The sequence below is a fragment of the Pogoniulus pusillus genome, chromosome 11 (genome assembly GCF_015220805.1).
Source record: "Pogoniulus pusillus isolate bPogPus1 chromosome 11, bPogPus1.pri, whole genome shotgun sequence".
Taxonomy (NCBI): Eukaryota; Metazoa; Chordata; class Aves; order Piciformes; family Lybiidae; genus Pogoniulus; species Pogoniulus pusillus.
In genome coordinates, this window is record NC_087274.1 from 15,885,832 (window position 1) to 15,908,246 (window position 22,415).

Sequence of the window (22,415 nt, forward strand, 5' to 3'; positions counted from 1 at the left end):
TTTCTGTGCTTCACGTCTAAGTGCATTACAACTTTTCAAGAGCAGTGTTGATGTTTTCTCTCTTTTCTTGGCCTGTGTTAAATTTTAAAATGAAATGTGACCATATTTCACTCTTGGCTTCTTTTGGACCATGCCAGGGAATTTGCAGGATGAGGCTTGGTACAGCTGGACACTGTAACTTTCAGACTTTGTTGATAAACACTGTAAATTCCTCCCTCTTTAAAGTTCAGGTTTTGTTGCTACTCTGGATTTTGATAGGGGCTGCCTGAGTCCTTGCTTCCTTCATTCTTCTAGTTTTCCTGATCTAATGCTCTCTTACATTTGTTCACAATATGGTTTTTCACCTTGCATATAAGGTGATTGTTTGCACTGCCTTATAGAGAAACTTCAAATTGCTTTTAGCAGTTTTTAACTGCCAGAATTATTTGTGTGATACAAACATTTACAGAGAACAAGTGTCTTCATAAACTGTTTAATAAACTCCATGTAGTCTGAGTGCCCCTTGAGCAGTCCAGCCCCGTGGGGGCATTTTTCTATTGGACAGGGTTAAAAATAGCTTTGCTGGTTTATATTTGTGGTCATAGGCAGCGTGAGACTGAGCAAATGTGCTGCTTCAAAATGCAGTAGAAGAATGTGGAGAATCAGAAATGCAGCATGTTCATCTGCACAGGATGCAGAGTTGGGAAGCAGACAGACTCCACTGCTCCTCTGTGAGCTGTGCTGGCTTCGTTTTTAGCTGTACTCCCACGTTCAACAGTCAGTGGAGCTGCTTTTGCACCTCTGTTTTTGCTCTGTACCGATTGACAGGAGGTGTTTCCCCCTGTCAAACCCAACAGCTCTTGTGCGGGACCTTAGGCTGTGCCTCTGCACTTGGCACTGGGAGGTGAGACGGCTCCGAAACCCCTGGTGGCTGCTGTCAGTGCCAGCACTGACAGATGGCAGCAGTTGCCCTAGGGTCACTGGCTGAGCTGGCTGCTCTGCACAGTGCCCCATGTGAGCTCTTGTCCCCTCTGAGCAGCTCACCTTCCTTTCAGGCCTGACAGGTGAATATGGCACTTGTATACCCAGATTTGAGGCAAGGCACAGAATGGGGCATGACAGCCTGGTCTGATCCCTCACTCAGAGCAGGGCCAGCTCATGGTGGGATCCATCTCTTGCTGAAGAGTTTGCACTGCAAAGCTGTGACTTCCTCTTCAGGACAGAAATCTTATTAACCCTCTGGGCCAGTGCTTGCTCACTCTCTGTTGAAGAATAGTAACAGTTAAAAACCTTACACTGCTGTGTGGTCAGAGCAGTTTGTGTCCAGTAAACCCCTGGAGCTATCTCCTCTGTAAGCTCTCCTTAGAGAGCTGAAGGCTCCCTTGGGTTGGGTTTCAGCCCATCTCTCCGTGCTAAGCAAGCCTTGCTTCGTTTTCCTCTCCTCCTGTGTCCTATGGCTGTCCCCTTTCTGCTTTGTTTTTCTTTTTATTCCCTGAGTTCTGTGCCAGAAATGGTAACCCAGGCAGCTGCCACGGGTGCACTCATGCTCTCTCTGTCCTCAGTGCCCTTCCTGAGCTAACCTGCAGACCTTGCTTACCCTTCGTCATCGACCTGCTTTGTGTGGCTTAGAGCAAATCATCAGCTGATAACAGCAGGGGGGCTGCTAACGAGGCTTAATTATACTGCGAAAGGCACAAACTGTGCTCAGGCACTGCTATTTGTGTTCCGAGAGTATCCAGAGGACCTAACCAATTTAGAACTGATGTTAGGCAGACTTGGAGGAGGAAGTGATCCTCACCTTAGCACTTATAGGCAGAGAGCAGTCTTGAGTGTGCATGCTCTGCGTGAAGGTGGTATTGCTCTATTGGCTTCAGAGCATGCGTTGGATGCCCTTTGCTCATGTGTGTAACCAGGACTTTCTTTGTCAGTGTTCTCACCTGTCTCCGGTGGAGCTGACACTCAGAACATCATCAGCCATCACCTCCCAGATCAGTTTTTACCCTGCTCCCTAAGGCAGGGCGTGGGGATGTATTCCATTACTGCCTGTGCTGGGCTGTGTTGCAGTGTGGTCATCATGCTTGCACTGGCTTCATGGAGCAGGAAATCCCAGAGTGGTGGGGGGTGGAAAGGACCTTAAAGATCATCTAGGGCACTCACCCTGTGTCATAGGCAGGGATATCTGCAACCAGCGCAGGCTGCTTACAGCCCCTTCCAACCTGACCTGAAACGAATCCAGGTATGGGGCATCTACCACCTCTCTGGGCAGCCCTGAGCCAGAGTCTCACCACCCTTACCCTAAAACATTTCCTCCCCTCTAATTTCTTTTGATTAAATCCATCACCCCCTCGTCCTATCACAACAGACCAAAAGGTCTCTCCACATCTTTTTTACCATTCTCTTTAAGCACTACAAGGCCACCAGAAGGTCTCCCTGAAGCCTTCTCTTCTCCAGGCTGCCCAGGACCAACTCTCAGCCTGGCTCACCACAGAGCCCTTCAAGTCTTGCCAGCATTGCTGTGGTCTCCTCTGGCCCTGCTCCAACAGGTCCCTGTCTGTGCTGAGGACTCCAGAGCTGGCCCTAGCACTGTAGCTGAGGTCTCAGCAGAGCAGAAGGGCAGAATCCCCTCCCTGCCCCTGCTGCCCACACTGCTGGGGATCAGCAGGGGACACAGCCGAGTCTGGGCTGTGAGCACATGTGCTGGCTTGTGTCCATCACCACCATGATGCTTGCATAGCAAGCTGAGGAGAAGTAATGAAAGTTTGAAGGAATCCCCATTTTGCTGTGTTGCAGAGAGAGAACAAGACAGGCTGTGTGAGCATAGGATGAGAACGAAGTCTCCTTGATAGTGTTTGTCACTCTGCTACCGATCCTCCAAATGCAGTGCATGGAAAATAGAAGCTGTTTCAGGGCAGAGCAGGGGTTTGCCTTCCAGTGTGTGAGGAGCAGTGTCAGTGGAAGCTGAACCGAGCGGGAGCGTTTGTTTGCTTTGGAGTAGTGATGATTGTGAAATGTTTTGAGCGCCTATGAAAGGAAACAGAAGCGGTGCCTTGTGAAACAGGCTAATTATGGCCCCAGCCTAGGCTCTGAGGAGATTCTGGATTGTAGTTTAAAGGAAGTTTTGTGTAACCCTTTATCATCCCCGTTCTGCTATTGAAGCTTTTTATGGCAGGTAACACAAGTCCAGTTTGTGCTGGTTTGTTTAGAACGATGCTGTGTACTCAGCAATTCATTCATTGCCTTGGAGCTGCAACCTTTCAGGGGCCTGGTGCCTGTCACCTGCTGTGTTCTCTTCTTGGTTTTCTCTGAAAGAAGCTTCTATTTACCTATGGAATTCCATCAGGCTGTTTTAAACTCGTGTACGTAGGGAAAAGTCTTCTTTAGTCTATTTACACACAAGTCATCAGAGAAGGATGGAAAGAAGGAGCAGGTGAGAGGCAGTGAGAGCAGCAAAGGTATCTGAGCTCTGCTCAAGTGAAGCCTCTGGCTGGGGAGTCTGAGGGAAAGCAAAGAGCTGTCCTGTGCTAGGCCTTTCAGGAGGAAAGGTTACTGGGGGGGTTGTCTTCTCTTCACTGCTGATGTTCACTCTCTGCTTTTCTTCTTTGCTGCCATTCCTCACTCTCCAGGGCCTTGCAGTTAGATTGCTCTGTGATATCGCTGTAAGTGCTGCAAGAATAAGACTGAAGAAGAATGAAGCAGAACAAAGGAATTTTCTCTTCTCCCTGAGCTCTAATTTGCCTTACCCTGAATTCTATTCAGATGTCTGTTTTCCTGTGGAGCAGATGTACCCTCCTTTATTTTGCATTACAAAGGACACCTATGATCCATATAGCAAGGAGGTTATTGGAGTTTTTGTTCTTGGGTGTTGTGGGAGATGGTCTTTTGGGAGAGGCGATCTGCAGATCAGAAGTCTGGAGTTGTACAATGAAAGGGGCACCTCTTACATACAGAGAGCAGGGCAGAGGATTTTGCCTTTTAATCTCATATCCTTAAGGTCTGAACGAAGAAAAAATAATTGGCTTTCTCCCAAGGAACTGTTTATTGAGCTGTGTGTCTGCCAGTGTGCTGGAGCTGTTCAGCCAAAGCACAGGCTCAGGTTTCAGTGGTGGCATGCCTGGCACGTCGGTAAAACGAGGGGTAGGACTTGTGCACAGCCTGCAGACTTAGCCTACTGCCGGTAACCAGCTTCTCCCTGCCTCTGCACGCAAACACCCCCCCGACTTGCACAGCAAAGCCGGTGGCAGTGCTGGGCTCTGTGTTGCTCCCCCAAACACACCGCTGCCGTGGGTGGGGGGACAGGCAAGTTGCAGTCACACGAACAGGCAGTGTGAATGGGTCACTGAGCACTTTCCTTGGGTGCAGAAACTCATTTACCCTGTCCTGGGGAACTGCCTTCAAATGCATTTGCCTTCTGTTGTGAATAGAGCTGCAAAGAGGGAAAGTGAGCTCTTTTCAAGGCAAAAAATTCTTTTCGTTGTTGCTTTTCAGTCGGTGGTGCCCTTGGAGATTCAGAAGCGGCAGGGCACGAAACCAGGCTCGGCTGCATTCCCGAGAGAGCTGCTGCTGGAGCTGCCTTTGGTTCCCTGACCAACAGCTCAGCTCTGGGGTTTGGAGTCTCTTGTCAAAAAGCTTCCACTTAGCCTTTGGGAGTAGGGCTGAGGCTGGGGGAAAGATGGTTCTCTGCAAGAAAACAACAGCTGGCTGTGAGCTGGTGGTGGCAGACAGTGCTCCTTGCTTAGATAAAGGCTTCAAAAAATGGTAATTCAGTAGACTTCAAGTTTATGCTTGCTCTGATGTCTTCTGTGTGAGGGAGGAATTGACTTCATTGTTTCTGTTGTTGTCAGGCTTCTGTGGAAAGGAGAATAAACATTCTCCTTCAGAACCACTCTGGCTTGTGCAGCAGGTAAAGGAGGTAGCAGTTCCTCTTTTCCAGAGGCATTTCATCTCCTTGTCAGTGTGCTCCGGTTTCAGCCAACTGCTGTGTAACTCAGTCCTGTGTCCACTCTTGAAGTTTGTAAGCAGACTTCACAGAATCACAGCATGGTGAGGGAGTCTATGATTCTGTGACTTCTGGAGATCATCCAGTCCAACCTCCTGCTCAAGCAGAGAACCCACAGCAGCTTGCCCAAGATCACAATGTCCAGGTGGGTTTGGAATCTCTCCAGAGAAGGAGACTCCACAACCTCTCATGGCAGCTTGCTCCAGGGCTGTGACACCAGTTTGTCACCAGTGTCTTTTCTGTCATTCTCTCTACTACCTGTGCAAAACTAAATGGCTTGGAGTATCCCACTGAAGCTGGAAGCAGCCAGAGGTGACCACAAGTTTGAAACAGTGGCTGAGGTGGAAACAGAAAAGATGACAGCGTTGTAGGACAGCAAAACAAGAGAGCAAGTGATGAGCCAGGTCGAACTTCATGTAAGAATGAAGGGACAGAAAGATTGTAAGGGCAATTTTACTGCTTTCCCATGGAGGAAAGCCCAAGGGGGCAGTGATGGATGATCAGATGTAAAGCAGGTGTAAGAGGTCCTTTCTCTGCCATTGTAGAGTTGAATTGCAGACCTCCCTGCCACACACCTTCTGAGTATAAAGGGTATAAATGGTTGCGAGTAGGGGGGGTGAGTGGTTTATTTAGATAGTGCCAACTGGGGTGCATTCTGCAGGCCAAAGCACCTTAACTGGGATGTTTTCTGTGCCAAAATGCTCCATCCTCACTTCATTTTCACAGTCGTCCCAAAACATGTGCTGTAGCCCATAGTCAGGAGGATGTAGCATTGGCAGAGCTGGAGTTTGTCTGGGGACTTGCTTTTGGGGCACTGATTTCTGTTTTCAGTCAGGCCACCTTGCTTTAGGAATGGATCCTGCTTAAATCCAGAATAAGGGAGGGAAAATAGGTTTTTAGTAATAGTATCTGGAATTTTAAACAGCTCCAGGTTTACTCAAGTGAGATGCTTTAATGTACATTTCTCTTTCCAAAGAGCCAAGTCGATCACTTCAGGGTTTTCTGTTTGCATTGCTGTCTGCAGCCGTTGCTTCTGGTGGGGCACATGGAGGGAGGCAGTAATGCTGCTCTCAGTGTCCTCGGTTCCTTGGTCAGCGACCACGGTGTTGCACATAATGAAGCCAAGCAAGAGGCCTTGATAAACCCATCTCTGAAGAATGTGATTTTATCTTTCTGGGACGGTCTTGAGGGTTCTTAAGCCTTTGAGAATGGAGCTGTCTGTCTTGAGTACAGGTACTCAGTCTTGAGAGGCTTTCTTTTCAACATTGAAGGGGTTCTGTTGAAGAAAAACAATCTGACAAAATGATGGTTACACAATTCTTTACACTTCAAATGGATACAAACTGAGTTGCCGTTGTTGTTTAATGCTGCTGCAATTGCTATTGTTGCTTTGCCTCCTTTTATTTAACTTCTAACACTGGTTTGTTGTTTCACTTTCTCTCTTCCAGTGGTCTTATTGTTCCTGAGAAAGATAGCAATGAAACAGTGCCAGAGGTGGTAGCTACTTCTGGATATGCCCTTCTGCATTTCTTCAGTGATGCTGCCTATAATTTAACAGGGTTTAACATCACATACAAGTAAGTAGTAGTCCACCTCGCTCCAAAGCGAGGTTACAGCTTGAGCAAAAGGAGGTTTCTTCTTTGAGTTTTCTCTTGCAATGAGTGATTGTCATTGGACTGGATGAGCTTTAAAGGCCCCTTCTGACTCAGTACATCCTACGGTTCCATTCTGTGGTCATTAAAATGAGGTCCTTAGGTTTTTGGCTGCAAGCCTTGGTGCTTTCATCCTGATTAAGCACTTCAATATCTTGTGGATTCCTGGAAATACGTAGGGCACCCAGCACCCCTTGACTTCTTCAGGAGGTGAGGAGCAGTCTTTGCACAGTGACTTGAGCCCTTCAGCTGTGGCAGCAGCGCTGAGTCTGTCTGATACCATGAGCGATGTCACCACCTACTGCCAGCCGACCAGATTGCACCACTGCAAGATGCTCTCCTCAGGGGCCACCTGCTTTTTCAAATGCCTCTTAAGATATTTAATGATTTTTTTTTAACAGCTCACTTTCGTAACAATTTCAAATAATATTCCAGGACTGTTTTGCGTTCAGCTTCTTCTCTGTTGTGGTTGTAAGGTTTCCTGCTGACTCTTCTGCAGAGAGCAGATACAAAGGTCTATTTGTCTCTTACATTTAACACTCTCTGTGGTCACTGCTGGACAAACACTTGTGCAATGAGGGTCTGGCAGCTGGGGACTCCCCCTGCTACATAGCAGTGAGGGCATTGGGTGGTAATGCCTGTCTGTGGGTTATACTGGTTGCTACACCAGCAGAAGCTGGAGCTGGAAGTTAATAAGGTCTCTGATTTTGGCTCATCATCAAGAATGTGTCTGGTTTAGTCTCAGCTCCATTGCAGATATTATCAAATCAGAAATCACAAGATAGTTTGGGTTGAAAGGGACCTTAAAGATCATCTAGTTCCAGGCTGTCCCACCATGGGCAGGGACACCTTCCACCAGGCTGGGTTGCTCAGGGACCTATCCAGTGTGGTCTTGAGCAGCTCCAGGGAGGAGGCATCCACAGCCTCCCTGGGCAACCTGTGCCAGTGTCTTCTCACCCTCACTGTCAAGAATTTCTTCCTCATCTCCAGTCTCAGTCTCCCCTGTCCCAGCTCAAAGTTGGATCCCCTCCCTGTCCTGCTGTCACACTGCTTTGGATGCAGCCCAGCACATGAGTTTTGGGCAGCCAGTGACCTTTGCTGGCTCATGAGGAGTTTTCTGTCAGCTGACACCCCCAAGGCCTTCTTGTGGAGGCTACTCTTGAGCCATCCTTTGCCCAGCCTGTATTTGTGCCCTGACCCAGGTGTAGGACACTTGGCTTTGTTGAACTTCATGAATCAGAACAGGCACATCTTCAGGTGGGAATTGCTTTCAGGTGTGTTCCTGTGGTAGCAGAAGGCAGAACAGCAGCTAAAGTGCACAGACACCAGAGAAGCCTCAAGCTCTGATTAAATCCTCGGCTTACAGTTGGGTGTTCTGAGGCAGTTCATTTGCATTACAAGTGGCTGCAAATCACGTTGATAATTTTTTGGACGAGTCGCAAAGTTTTACCACTGATGTGAGGTAGTTCTGTAGGTGACAGAGTAAATCTCTGCAGGTCCAGGCTCCAGATGAGCAGCTCTGGGTGTTTTGTGGGTGTGTTAACCAAAAGCTGTGCTGACTGCTGCTCCGTGTCACTGTGGTGCTTGCGACTGAGGGGACGGTGTGACAAGCTGTGCCATCCCTGCCAAACCTCTTCTTCCCTCATCTTCACAGTTTCAATATGTGCCCCAATAACTGCTCTGGCCGAGGAGAATGCAAGCTCAACAGCAGCAGCAATGCTCTGGAATGTGAATGTGCCAAATACTGGAAGGGAGAAGCCTGTGACATTCCCTACTGCGCTGGGGACTGCGGCGCACCTGAGAGAGGCCACTGCAGCCTCAACGATACTAAGGCCTGTTCATGCTCGGCGGGCTGGCAAGGTGAGACTCCTGCTGAACAGGGGGGTGCCCTTGGGTACCTTTGATGGTTTGGGACTTACCTGCCCCTCTCCACCTCCCCACTCCCCCGATGAATTCACCCAGACTAGACTCAGCTGTCAGGAAGATGAGGAATGAAGCTTTGTATTCACAGCTTAGGACAGTATGCAAGCAGGTATTTACAATGTATTACAGATACTTAGAGCTACACACAAAAATACACTAATTAAAAGTAATACAGAAACACAATACTCCTCCCAGAAATCAGAGACCCCAGGAGGGGCTCTCAACCACCCTTCCACCTTCTTTCCAGCCCCCTCCCTGCCTTATGTGCAAGGTGAGTTGGGAGGATCAGCAAGGGGGGTTAGAAGCAGAGTGATTAGTTGGGTTACACAGATCCAAGAAGAAGAGAAACACAGACTCCAACAGACAATTGTCTTATCTGTGTTTATGTCCTTGCTTTTATACATCTCAGCAAACCTACAAGTGAAGTAGACATCGCCATTGCTTTCTTTTCACTGCCTATAATCCAATTTTTCTCATTAAAACATTCCAATTAGCCTCAAACCAGCACAATACCTTTCTGCATGGCTCTTCACTTTGATTTGGAGCATTTGAAAATGTTCTGTTTGAGAAGTATGAGCATTTTGACTAGCAATAGAAGATCCCAACATTCCAGCATGGTGGGGCTTGGAAGGGACCTCTGCTGTGAGATGAAGGGCGAACATCCATGTGGCTTTTTACTTTGCTGAGGCCTTGCTATTTGCTGGTCTTCTTCTGCCATATCATAGAATAATTTAGGTTGGAAAAGACCTTCCAGATTATGAAGTCCAACCATTAACCCTGCTCTACCAAGTCCACCAGTAATCTGTATCCCCAGGTTCCTACATGACTTTTAAACACATTCAGGGATGGTGACCAAACTGTGTCTCTGGGCAGCCTGTTCCAGTGCCCTGGGGAACCATGGAGGAAAACCTGAGAGTGAAGAAGTTGCTTTAAGAGCAGCAGAGCTTCCAAGTTAAAAATGGAAGTGAACAAATCACAAAAGTGTGTTGCTGAGGAGAGGAATGAGAAGAGCTGCAGACGCTTGGGGACTTGTATCATGCTACAGAGAAGGTCTCCTGAAGCTTTGGCAGATTGTGTTGGGCATTCTGTGGGCATGTGGCAGCTAGATGAATGCTGGAGGGTGCCTTCATCATGGGCAGGAGGAAGGGATCTGTGCTGTGCCCCCTGTTATCACAGCCAGGGAGGACAGTGCAGAGTGTTTACTGCGTCATGGGATCATCTGGAACTGCTTTTTCATTCTGGAAACCACTTTGAATTTGAAGTGTGTGGCTGTGGTTGGGAGATTGCACAGCTTGCTGGACAACAGCTTTCATCTCTTACTGGGTCAGGGGACCCTCTTTGTCACATGAGATGCAGGATGTTGACCGCTAGCTGAAACACGAGGCTTGGTTAAAATCAGCTGAACTTTTAAACCTTGTTTTCCTCAGGTCCTGGCTGCTCAATTCCTGTTCCTGCAAACCAGTCATTTTGGACCCGGGAGGAATACTCTCTTCCAAAACTTCCTAGAGCATCTCACAAAGCTGTGATCCATGACCATAAGATGTGGATTGTTGGAGGCTATGTCTTCAATCATTCTGACTCTCAGAAAGTTTTGGCGTGAGTACAAACCAAGATAATAAAGTCTAAGCAGAGGAGCTTAGATTGGAGAGTTCTGAGAAAGGGCTGCCTGGCAGACTGTGCTCTTGGCCTGTGCTCCACCTGCAGTGATCCAAACTGAAACCCACCTGTGAGATGTGGCAATACTGCTAAGGGTGCCGAGTTTGGAAGGGAAACAGTGTAAGGTTCCTGACACTCAGTGAATTTTTAACTCATCTGCTTCTGACAGCATTTAACTGTTCACTCTGGTTTCGAGATGAGTTCAGGTCTCATTTTCCAAGGTTTTGCCTCAGTATTGTTAGCCCTTCATTCTGTCTGACTTAGAATCATAGAATCAACCAGGTTGGAAGAGACCTCGAACATCATTCAGTCCAACCTGTCCCCCAGCCCTATCCAGTCAACTAGACCATGACACTAAGTGCCTCATCCAGTCTTTTCTTGAACACCTCGAGGGACAGTGACTCCAGCACCTCCCTGTGCAGCCCATTCCAATGGCAAATCACTTCAGAGTGTTTGGCTCGTTAATGCATCCCGGTCACTGTGGATATAGTGCATAGTGGGAGGGATAGCAGGCAGGAAGTGGCATTTAGGGTGGTGACATCTATGCAATGAGTTGAGAGGAATTAACAGTAACTAAAATGTTAAATAGTAATTGTCTACCTCACAGAAATCCCCCTAGAAAGAAAACAAACCAGAACAACATTTCAGGCTTCTTCTTGAGCTCAGTAGTATTGAGGCAGCTTTAGGAAAGTTGGATTTTTTCCTCAGGGATACCTGCGCACCTCAGTTTTATGGACCAGAGGGAGAGCTGTGAGATCTGCCTTCACATCCATAGGTAATAGTTCTTGTAGAGGGAGGTAAAGAGGAGCTGAAAATGCAGACTTAGTTGTAGAGTAGTTTCTGATTACATCCACATTTCACCCTTTCAAAGTCATGCCTGATTTTTCAACAGATACCCTGTGGCTTCACTGAGCACTTCCTCACAGATTATTTTCTCTTCTAAAGCTGTAAGCCTGGCGAAGATGGCTCATCCTTCTATCTAGAAAGCCATTTTCAGGGCAGAGGCTTTATCTTATTTCAGGTTCATAGGAAAAAATAGGCTTGAATGGCAAAGACATAATTAGAAAGTGCCTTTTAAACACTGCCAGGTCTGCTTTTATCAGGTAGCTGCAACTTCTACGAGCTTAGTGTAAAGTTTTTCTGCTCTTTTGGGTGGATCATGTGTGTAAGTTGTCATAGCTGAGTAGGCAATGCTCAGGGTTTGCACAGGGAGGAGTACTCAAGGCCAATCAGTGCATGGATTTTAAGTACCAGAGTAGGCTTGGCTGCATTTTTTAATCTGTGAATAGTCTCTGCATGCTGAAAATCATAGAATGGTTTAGGTTGCAAGGGACCTCAGAGATCATCCAGTTTCAACCCCCCGCCATAGGCAGGGACACCTCCAACTAGAACAGGTTGCTCAAGGCATGTTTCCCACAAATCCTGCAAAGGGCCAGCAATAAACTTCTTACCTTCGTTATTTACTTCTCAGATAATTAAATTCCACCTTTGTCATACAGGTATGATCTGATTTCTGAAGAGTGGCTTCCACTGAACAGCACTGTGAACCTGGTGGAGATGAGGTACGGCCACTCGCTGGCCTTGCATAAGGTGAGTGCAGTGCTCCTGACACTGCCCTGCACAACTTCAGCAGCAGGAGTGAGGGCAGCTCTCAGGCTCCCCGGCCCCAGGCTGAAGAGCCCCAGTCCCCGCAGCCTGGCCTCACAGCTCCACTCACTGGTCAAACTCAAATCTGACATCTTTTAGGATGACATCTACATGTATGGCGGCAAGATAGATGCGACAGGGAACGTGAGCAGCCAGCTGTGGGTGTTCCACATTCCCAGCCAGAGCTGGACGCAAGCCGCGCCGGTGGCCAAGGAGCAGTACGCTGTGGTGGGGCACTCGGCACATATCGTCACCCTGCGGGACAACAGCACTGTCATGCTCGTCATCTTTGGCCACTGCCCCCTCTATGGCTACATCAGCAACGTCCAGCAGTACAGCCTGGGTGAGTGGGGCCCTGCCTGCTTCCCTCTGCAGTTCAGCAGTGGGTTTGGGAGTTATGTGGCTGATCGCTGCTCATGTGTCAAGAGCGGGACAGACTGCACCTTCTACTCCTCTTTTTGTCGGGTGTAGCTTCCAGTGCTTGTGTAACACAAACCGGAGCAGACAGGTACCTGCCTCCAGCTGGGTGAGTCCCAAAGACAAAGAAGCTGTAGTTGAGACACGGAGCAGCACAACTGCAGGAGAGTTTAATTGTCCTCTCTCCATTTCACAAAGCAAACACTTTTCAAATCGCTTTTGTATCCTGCAGATACAAGGGTAGCTGTAAGGACTGTTTAGGAGAGCAGGAGGTGAATTTCTAGTCTTCCACGTTTCCGGTGTGATCTGGTCCCCATACCTCTGGGAGTGGTTCATGCTCTGATGTAAGCAAAGGAAGATAACAGTGTCAGTGTGAGGGTTTTTGTCAGAAGTAGTTGCCATGTCTGCACTGTTGACCTCTTATTCTTGTCCTTCGGTCATCCCGATCCAGAGACTCTCCTGCAGCCTCCTCTGGCTCGCTGGCGTCCACGTGAGTGAGCTTTGTTCCTGCAGAAGCAGGCTAGAGACAGCCAGGCCTTGTGGGGCAGTGACTTGTTCCCACACTCCTCTGTTTCCCACGTGGAGCCTTGCAGACCGCTAAATTCCTTTGCCTGTGGTGTGCCTGATCTGCCCTGGGGGTAGGGAGCCTGTGCAGGACTTTGTTCCACACTTGCTACGGAGAACTGGTGTCATTTGGCACTTTTGTTTCAGTTGCCATTCTATTATCTCTAGAGTGCTTCAGCCCGATGTTATTTTAGTGAGGGAGGTCCAGGACCATTAATCACATATTAGTTTTAACTGCAGTATTCTTCACAGTCACACTCAGCTTGGCTTCAGTGCTCTCTGGCTTTATATTGGTATGAAAGAAAAGTGCTCTTGGGTCCCGTTCCAAGTGAAGCTCTGGTGCTGGCGTTTTCATGTCATTGAAATGCAATAAATTATTTCTGTGCTTTTTAGGTCTCATTTGTTCTCTGCAAAACGTAGTAAAGGGCTGTGGGAGGGACATCTCTGCTCTGATTAAAAATACTCGGCAGCGCTTCTTGACGACAGACTCCTCGAAGGAGAATATTTTTGGCTATGAAGTGATAGAGACAATGTCTAGATCTGAGTCGAGGGGAGCCCAATTTGCTTCCCCAACAGATCTGTTGCTAAGTTGTTAATGGAGATGAGTTAACCACCTTCTGTCGTGCTCATTCCTCAGCCACAAACACATGGAGCATTCTGCAGACCAGCGGAGCTTTGGTGCAAGGAGGTTATGGCCACAGTAGTGTTTATGATCCAAGTACAAGATCAATTTATATCCATGGAGGTTACAAAGCCTTCAGTGCCAACAAGTACAGGCTGGCAGATGACTTGTACAAATATGAAGTCGATTCCCGCATGTGGTGAGTTGTTCTCTTTCCTCTCCACCACCCCTTGTTGTTTGCAGTGGATGGGGAGCTGGGTAAGGGGTGCAGCAGGACACAATCCCTTGTGCTGAGGGTAGACAGTGTGCCCCTCTAGCTGTTGTTTTTATGTCCCTTTATGAATAGGGAATCATATTACCACATACAGTCAAAGTTGTGAAGGAGCCAAGAAATCTATTTGAATCTATTGTTGTATTAGAGCTGAAAAGAAAAATATTTGATGGGATTTTCTTGCCGGCAGTACAGGCTGTGTGTATGAGTGCAGTTATTGCAGTCAAGTGAGTGATCATTCATTCTGCAGTTAAGAACACAGAAGAATTTCTATTATAACCCCATTTTCTTTTGGCTCTCTAACTTCTTGAAACACTCATTTCTTAAGCTGAAGTCTTCTGTGATTTGTTTCTGCCCAAAGCTGTATTTTATTAAGGAGCTGGAGGAAAACTTCACAATTCTGAGCTATGGAGACAAAAGGCACTTTCCTCACTTTTCTGTTTCCTTTAAAGCCTCCACATCCAGGTGGTTTGGAATGTCCCTAGAGGAGGAGACTCCACGGCCTCTCTGGGCAACCTGCTCCAGAGCTCTGCTGCTCTCATCATGACAGAGTTTTCCCTTCTGTTCCCATGGCACCTCCTCTGCTCCAGCTTGCCCCACTCCCCTTCTCCTGTCATTGGATATCCCTGAGCAGAGCCTGGCTCCATCCTTGCACATCTTTGTAAACAGGAGTGAGATCTCCCCTCAGAGTCCTCTTCTCCAAGCTCCAGAGTCCCAGCTCTGTGCTGGACTCTTTCACACAGTTCCCTGAGCTCTTTCTTGAACTGAGGGGCCCAGAACTGGACCCAGTATTCGAGCAGGGCAGAGTAGAGGTGAAGACCTACACTGCTTCTAATCCACCTGGGAGTGCCCTTGGCCTTCTTGGCCACAAGGATGTGTTGCTGGCTCATGGACATCCTTCTGTCCGCTCAGACTCCCATGTCCTTTCCCCCAGAGCTGCTCGCTGGCAGATCAGCCCTATCTCAACCTATCTTGCTGCTGTCTGACACCTGCTTCATCTTGTATTTCTGTCTTGCTTCGTTGGTGCCAGGTACTCATCCCCTTCCCTGATGGCTCTGCTTTTGTTTCCAAAGGACAATTCTCAAGGACAGCAGATTCTTCCGCTACCTGCACACAGCGGTGATCGTCAGTGGGACCATGCTGGTGTTTGGAGGCAACACGCACAACGACACCTCCATGAGCTACGGTGCCAAGTGCTTCTCTTCTGATTTTATGGCCTATGATATTGGTGAGTTCTTGCAGAAATAATCACCATAACAGAAACTCTGGGATGCTCAAAAGGAGCTGTCTGCAGAATGACTAATTCCTGTGCTGAGCGTATTATGCCAGACACTGCTAAGCCTACTGCAGGAGAATGTGCAATCAGGAGCAGCTCCTTTAGCTTGCTACACATTACCAAGCAAATGAGCTGCTGCAGTGATTTCCAGACAAATACAACAGCAGTTATTTGGCCAGCAGCTTATACACAAGCTGGGGCATTAGAAATCATTTCTTACACAGAAAGCACATTGTTACCATCTTGGGCATAAATCTGTCCTGTACTGCAGGAGAACTAACCTGCCCTCGACTGATCCCCAGCAGCATGGGCATCAGGGCCAGGGAAGGGATTCTGCCTCTCTGACTCTGCTGAGACCTCAGCTGGAGTGCTTGGGCCAGCTCTGGAGTGCTCCACACAGCACAGACAGGGACCTGTTGGAGCAGGGCCTGAAGAGGCCACAACAATCCTGGCAGGCCTGGAAAGGCTTTTCTGTGAGGCCAGGCTGATCGAGTTAAGGCTCCAGGGAGAGAGAGAAGGCTCCAGGCTGAGAGAGAAGGCTCCAGGGAGACCTGCTGGTGGCACTTTAGTATTTTTTGTGGTGGTTCAGAAAGCTGGTGATGGGCTTTAGCAGGATCTGTTGTGACAGGACAAGGAGTGATGGTTTGAAACTAAAAGAGGGAGATTTAGACTGGAGAAATTTCACATGGTGAGAGCGATGAGACACTGTCCCAGGTTTCTGAGGTTGTAGATGCCCCATCCCTGGAAGCATTCCAGGTCAGGTTGTTTGGGGCTGTGAGCAACCTGCCCTAGTTGTGGATTTCCCTGCTGACTGCAGGGGGTTGGACTAAGTGACCTTTAAAGGTCCCTTCCAACCCAAAGCAGTGATTTGAGTGTGCTTTATCTGTCTGTGACCTATCAGAAATGCAATCATTAGGACAGCTGCAGGCACCAGACCCTGCTGATGCTCACTTGCAGGTTGCAGGCTCTGGCTGACCTGTTTGGCTGTGCTCTTTGGAGGGTCAGTTTCTTTCTATCTGTGCTTTATAAGCATAAAGATCCCCCTAAGCACTATTTAACGAGGAAGCCAAAAGACTGAATGTTATTGGAAGGAGTGGGTTTGGAGGTGGTGGAGGAGCCAGGAGAGGGCAGCATTTGTTTGAGCGTGGATTTGAGACCAGAGAAAATGTGGTAGAACATGAAGAGATGGAGTGGAATTGAGGAAGCTGCATACACATCCAGATAACTCGTTCTGGACACACAGGTCTGTGCTCATAGCACATTCTGCCTTCTGCTCTCAGAATTCCTTAAATGTGGACTGTCCTGATTTGATTCCCACAAATAGTGGTGTAGCCCTGTGTTCTGGGAGTGACTGCCCACGGGGATGTCGCTCCTGCTTTGTACCAGGAGTGTGCAGGTGAACGGAGCACAGTCAGCAGCAAGGCTTGGCACCTTGTGCCGTTTTGCTGTCCTGTTGGAGAGAACGTTCCCTTTGCTCCCTGTGACTTCAAGTTGTACCCCTGTGCAATGAATTCGATGAATTAATTAAAACAATGTATTTTGACACTCATTGCTGGAGAGGTTTGCTTTGATAGCACTAGTGGCAGGTATTTCTTGCTACGTTTTGCTGTCTTCCCTGACCCCTTGAACTGTTCAGATACAAAGCACAAACTGCACTGATGACAAACACAGAGCAAGGCTGGATCCTTTCCTAGCATTTGTGCTGAATTTGAATAGTTCCTTTAACAGGTCCTGTGCATTGTAAGCTTTAGGCTTGGCATGTTTCTTAGGCCAGGAAGGATTTTCTGTAGCTTCAGAATTAGACTTCTTTTCCAATATTTGATCTTTAGCTGAAAGATCAAGTATTGGGAAAAAAAGGGGAAAGAAGCTTAGAAAGCAAAACATTCCAAGCCTTCTATTAATCTAGAAAAATGTATTTCTTGCCCTACCATAACTCACAACCCGGCAGAGAAAAAGTTGCCAACTGCTGCTCACTTTAACAGGAGTCTTCTGTTGGGAATGGGAACCATGCATACTTGCCTCAGGGGGTGCTGGGCTGCCTTCAAAATCCAGCAGATGACATTTAAAAATACACTTCAGAGTCACAATCCATCAAAATGTGAAATCCAGCCAGCTGGGTCCTGTGGCTTTTTTTCAGCAGCACCCCTGAACACAATTTCTGCTGGAGTGAAGTTTGGGATCAGTTGTTTTAAGCAGTAATTCTTCAGTTAGATACAAAAGCAGTCAAGTTTGGGTTTTTTTTGCCTTAGTTTATCTACAAAGTAATTTGGATTTGGGAGCTTTATCTTCCAGAGGTTCAGTTGCTGGCACAACACTTTTCTCTTGTGTTGAGGAATCTTCTAGTATGGGAGGACTCTGTAGAGTTTTACAGCAGATTGGCTTTGCTGTCCTAATTGCATAAACTGCATACAAGTGCCTGAGGGTTGCTAGCTCCCGAGGTGATCCCCTCCACTTTACCAACTTTAAGTGATATGAATTGGGCTGACTTCTCCTGCTTTTGCTCCTTTGATTGCTCAGTGGGTTAGATGTTTCTTAGGTTGTTGGTGATTGTTGTTTTTTTTCATGCTGCCTAAAGGAAGAAATTACCTGAGAAACCGAATAAAAAATGAAGCAGAACTTCTAAATGTTATGCTAATAGAAAAGAGATGGAATAATCTCACATTATATTAAAAGAGAAAAACAACCACAAATCCTTCAACTGTGATGAGTGAAAAATATTTTTTTGCAAACATGGATATCTATCCCTCCCCTGGGAGCATAACTGCAATGGAAAGGGGTGGGGGAAGATAAGTCTCTGTTCTCAGTGATACTGGTTTGGAGCAAAACTGCATCTAATTCACATCTAAACAGATCAAACCTGAACTTGTTGTGCAGTGGAAAATGCCACTAGTAAAGAAGAAAAAGCAGCTTAAGCTATTGCCATTTTAATTACACATGATAGCAAAAAAAATGAACTCCTTCAGCACAGTGCCCTGAAACTTTGCTTTTTTGGGGGCTGCTTATTCACAAAATCATAGGGTGGGTTGGATTGGAAGGGACCTTAAAGACCATCCAGTTCCAACCCCCTGCACGGACACCTCCCACTAGACCAGGTTGCTCAAGGCCCTGCCCAATCTGATCTTGAACACCTCCAGGGAGGGGACATCTACAGCTTGCCTGTGCAGCATCACCTCCATCTTTTGCCTTTTTCTCATATCACAGCAGCTGAGGTGAAGAAGAGCCTTCAGAAGTGCCAAGGGAGATAACACAGCTTCCATCAGCCGCCCTGTTGCACTTGTGAGGTTTTGGTGGTGGCTGCAATGGGTTCCCTATAGTTATTGAAGTACCTTGGGGTCTTTCAGGAAGAAACGTGCTGCCTATGTTGAGTTGTTACTACTGAGAGACTTTTCTGACGTGAGCTTTCCTTAATCCTAGCCTGTGATCGTTGGTCTGTCCTTCCACGCCCTGGGCTCCATCACGATGTCAACAGGTTTGGACACTCTGCTGTGCTCTACAACAGGTAAGGCTGCAAACACTGGCCACTGGTGGCGGTTCTCCTGGAGTCACAGACTGGGTTGGGTTGGAAGGGACCTTATGTAGCAGTTCCAGCCCCCTGCGGTGGTCAGGGACACCTTTGCTAGAGCAGGAGTCCCTGCAGAGTGCCAAGTTCATGCACAGCTGTATCAATGCCCCTTGTGCTGATACTGTTAGGTCAGTGGCATGGAGACCAGAGCTCTGCCTGGGGATCTGTTGCAAGCCTTTCAAACTTCTCAGATCTTCACTCTTGCAGTGAATTTGTATTCTGCCTGTCCTTCTCAGCCTTTCCTCACTGGACTGAGCTGTTGCAGCTCAGTTCTTTCAAAACTTAGGGTGTTTTTTTCTATTTCTGCTTATTTTTCATTTCCATATGTACGTTTCTAGCTCTTTTCTATTTCTTAATTCCACTTATTTCAGATTTCTTTCTTAAGAAGTTGCCCTGACAACTTCAATCTCTAAATCATGCTGTTTCTAAACTTGCCTGTGTTTCAGCTTACATATCTGTATGCTGCTTCCTTTGTATGGTGTTTGGGTGAACTCACAGATGAGATTCCTGCTCTTAAGCATTAGGTCACTGTAATAATGTCTGTGCTTTCAGGTGACCATCTGTTATTGTATTTGAGTCTGCAGAACTGACTTTGGAAGTGATGTTTCTTAGGAGCTTTTCCTTCTGATTCCTTCATCCTTTGAGGATACTTGCTGTAAATCAGTAATGTGATTTAAAGCTCAGGTTAAGGCAGGCAGATAACTTTTGCTGCCTTGAAGAGGAAAGTGTGCTTTGAGATACTCCTTTTGTCTAAACATCACTCCCCCTGTAAAATTCCTACCCCTGCCCTGCTGAGGCCACATCTGAAGTGCTGTGTCCAGTTTTGGAGCCCTGAGTTCCAGAAGGGACCTTGAGACAGTCCAGCACAGAGCCACAAAGCTGCTACATGCAGTGCAACATCTCCCTATGAGGACAGGCTGAGGGAGCTGGGGCTTGGAGTAGAGAAACCTGAGGACTGCCCTCATTCCTGTTATCAAAAAAGGGCAGTGTCAGGAGGATGGAGCCAGGCTCTGCTCAGTGAGTGCCAGTGACAGGACCAGGGGCAATTAGTACAAACTGCAGCTTCCGTGGATAAACTTTGTCAGTGTGAGGGTGCTGGAGGCCTGGAGCAGGCTGCCCAGACAGATTGTGGAGCCTCCTCTGGAGAGGTTGAAAACCTGCCTGGATGTGTTCCTGTGTAACCTGCCCTGGGTGACCCTGTTGTGGCAGGGAAGTTGGGCTGTATGATCTCTGGAGGTCTCTTCCAAGCCCTGACATTATGTGATTCTTGTTTCAGTGTATGCTGAATACCAGCCAAGCAGTTGCTCCCATGGAGGACAACTGATCCTGTGCAGGAGTCCTTTGCATCTTAAACCAGGCTGAAAATCACATTGAAGATACTTATTATTTGATCAAAACTTGGATTTTCAGCTGCATTGAGTCTCCTTCACTATCTTTTTGAATGTACACTTCCAAACATGGATGCACGAGGGGTTTTGGGTGGCTTTTTATGTAAACTATTTATATTTGATGTTTGCCTGAAGCACCTGTGATAGTAAAGATGTAAAACAAACACCTTGCCTTTCCCCCAGATACTCTAGGTTTTGTTCAGCTGGCACAATGACTCTTCGCTCAGCTGCTGACAGCCGTGGAGATAGCTGTGGGTCTGTCACAGGCGTGTAGCAAGATGTGACAGCACTGAGTTGTTTTGTTACAGTCCCTGAGCACTGCTCTGATGGTGTGAGGATGCTGTTTCCTTGAGTTTTAGCCTCCCTCTTGCCCATGTTCTTTGCAGAAGGGTCCCACATTCGTGCACGCAGTCACCTTCATCAGGTGTCACTTAGATCTTTGGCTGAAGGGAAAGGTCAGCCTGTGACCTCAGATATGTTAGGGACTGGCCCAGCACCCATGTGTTGATACTCTGGCTCTTCTGAAACAGTGGCATGTGGCTGCCCTTTCCCTTCGTGCCTTCTTGAACCAAGAGCTGTTGATTTGGGTTTCTGCATGCTGGACCACTTTGCTCACACCTCAAACTGCAGTGAATTCCAGCAGTGCATGGTTTATAAACAGGCACAAATCTGGATGTCTTTACTTCCACTTTGTCTAGCACTATGTATATCTTTGGAGGCTTCAACAGCCTCCTCCTGAGCGACATCCTGAAGTACACACCCAAAAGATGTGATGCTTTTGCCAATGAGACTGCCTGCCTGCAAGCAGGCCCTGGAGTCAGGTGTGTGTGGGCTGCCTCCCCTCCTGGCTGCATCCCCTGGGAGAATGCGACACTAGAGCAGCAGCAAAAGATCTTGGAGGACTGTCCTCCCAGGCCAGGTATGTGTCACCTTCTTGCCATTTCCCTTTTCCCTTTCCTAAAGGTGTCTAGCATCTTGCTCTTTTCCTGATTCTGTTTCCTGCTAGCTGGCTGCCATTATCAGATCAACTCTCAGACGGGGACTGTAGTTCTATTTCCTTGCATGCCTGGGGACACCTTCCTCTGACCAAATGCCTGCAGCAACGTGGAGATATTTCCACCTCCATCTCCCTGTAGTTACTTGCTCCTCGGGTATTCTTTTTTAACTACTGTACTGCTTGTACTTACTTTACTATCCCAAGGAGATGTCACCAGTGAGAAATCAGGCCTGGACCATGGCTCTGTAGATGCTTGCTCTGATAACTGACCTTGCGAGAGCCAGCAGTTTGCCTCCACAGGTCACTAGGGTCTTGCCCTGAGCTCTTCAAGAGAGTCAGCAGGGGGTGTTTTAAGAAACGTCCCTTTAATTGTCCTTCTGCAGAGCTGTATGGAGAGGGACATACAAAAAGAACATTTGTTTTAAGGTCTGATTCTCTGCTCTCCTTTCCTCCAAGCAACTTCTCCACTCTTTATCCCACTGCATTCATTGCTGGGAATTGAGTTTTATGAACCTTGATTCTGTAGTAGATAGCCTTTAATTATTTGAAAGAAATTGATATAAAGGGACATTGCTTTGATGGGCTCTCAACGTACAATAAATTGTCTCACAACACAGGCAATAAGCAGTTGGAAAGATGAAGTGGAAAGCTGAAGCTTTGCATGAGAATGCTGCGTGTAACCAAAGGGCAGTCTTGCAGCAGGATGGGGCTGCAGTGGGAGATGGTCCTTGTCCTTGTGGAATGACCTTTGCACTGACTGAACGTGCCTGCTGTAACTCTGTGTGCTACCATGGCTTGGTGCATTTTCTGGTGATGTGTTTTCAGCTCCTTGGGCCCTAAAAATGGGTTGTTGCTGCAAATGAATGCAATTTTCTCTGGGTTCCATCACATGAAAGGAGCTGATTTACTAAGCAGTCCGTAGCGGCAAGTCTCCAGGTGCTGCTGTTTGGCTTGCTGTATATAATCAAGTTCTTAGAGCTCTGTCAGGAAATGCCTGTTTTTGGTCATGCAGGTTTTTTTCTTTAATAGCTGTAGACAATGAAAAATGTGATCAGATTACAGACTGCTATAGCTGTACTGCAAATACCAACAGCTGCCAGTGGTGCACTGACCAGTGTGTCTCCGTGCACAACAACTGCACAGAGGAACAGGTAAATTTCCTTTGATAGCCTTTGAAATGTCACATGTCCAAATGCCTTCCACTGCCAGGCTTATGACCCCTGATGTTTGTGCATTTACAGTGCATTTAGTTGTAAAATCCTGCCATGCTGGAACTGTTTTCAAGTTGGTCTAAGGGCTTTCCCTTGAGTTTGGAGGATGGCTGTGGGCAGGGGAGGTGGTGGAAGTTTCACGGTGGTGAGATTAGTCTGTAAAGCACATAGACATTGGGGTTGCCCAAATAGAGCCTTTCCTTTGGGTTTGCCCAAATAGAGCCTTCACTAGGTAAAAATCTAACCCTTTTGTA

The 22,415-nt window shown here is 47.5% G+C and overlaps 1 protein-coding gene across 1 annotated transcript in view; it reads left to right on the forward strand.

Annotated features, from left to right (window-relative positions):
* Positions 1-22,415, forward strand: part of ATRN (attractin) — a 150,346-nt gene that overhangs the window by 40,715 nt on the left and 87,216 nt on the right. The window contains exons 4-13 of the mRNA XM_064151189.1: positions 6,424-6,552; positions 8,282-8,487; positions 9,978-10,146; positions 11,706-11,796; positions 11,953-12,196; positions 13,472-13,655; positions 14,801-14,955; positions 18,418-18,502; positions 20,652-20,872; positions 21,980-22,101. Coding sequence (XP_064007259.1) covers positions 6,424-6,552; positions 8,282-8,487; positions 9,978-10,146; positions 11,706-11,796; positions 11,953-12,196; positions 13,472-13,655; positions 14,801-14,955; positions 18,418-18,502; positions 20,652-20,872; positions 21,980-22,101 — 1,606 coding nt within the window. The remainder of the gene's footprint in view (positions 1-6,423; positions 6,553-8,281; positions 8,488-9,977; positions 10,147-11,705; positions 11,797-11,952; positions 12,197-13,471; positions 13,656-14,800; positions 14,956-18,417; positions 18,503-20,651; positions 20,873-21,979; positions 22,102-22,415) is intronic.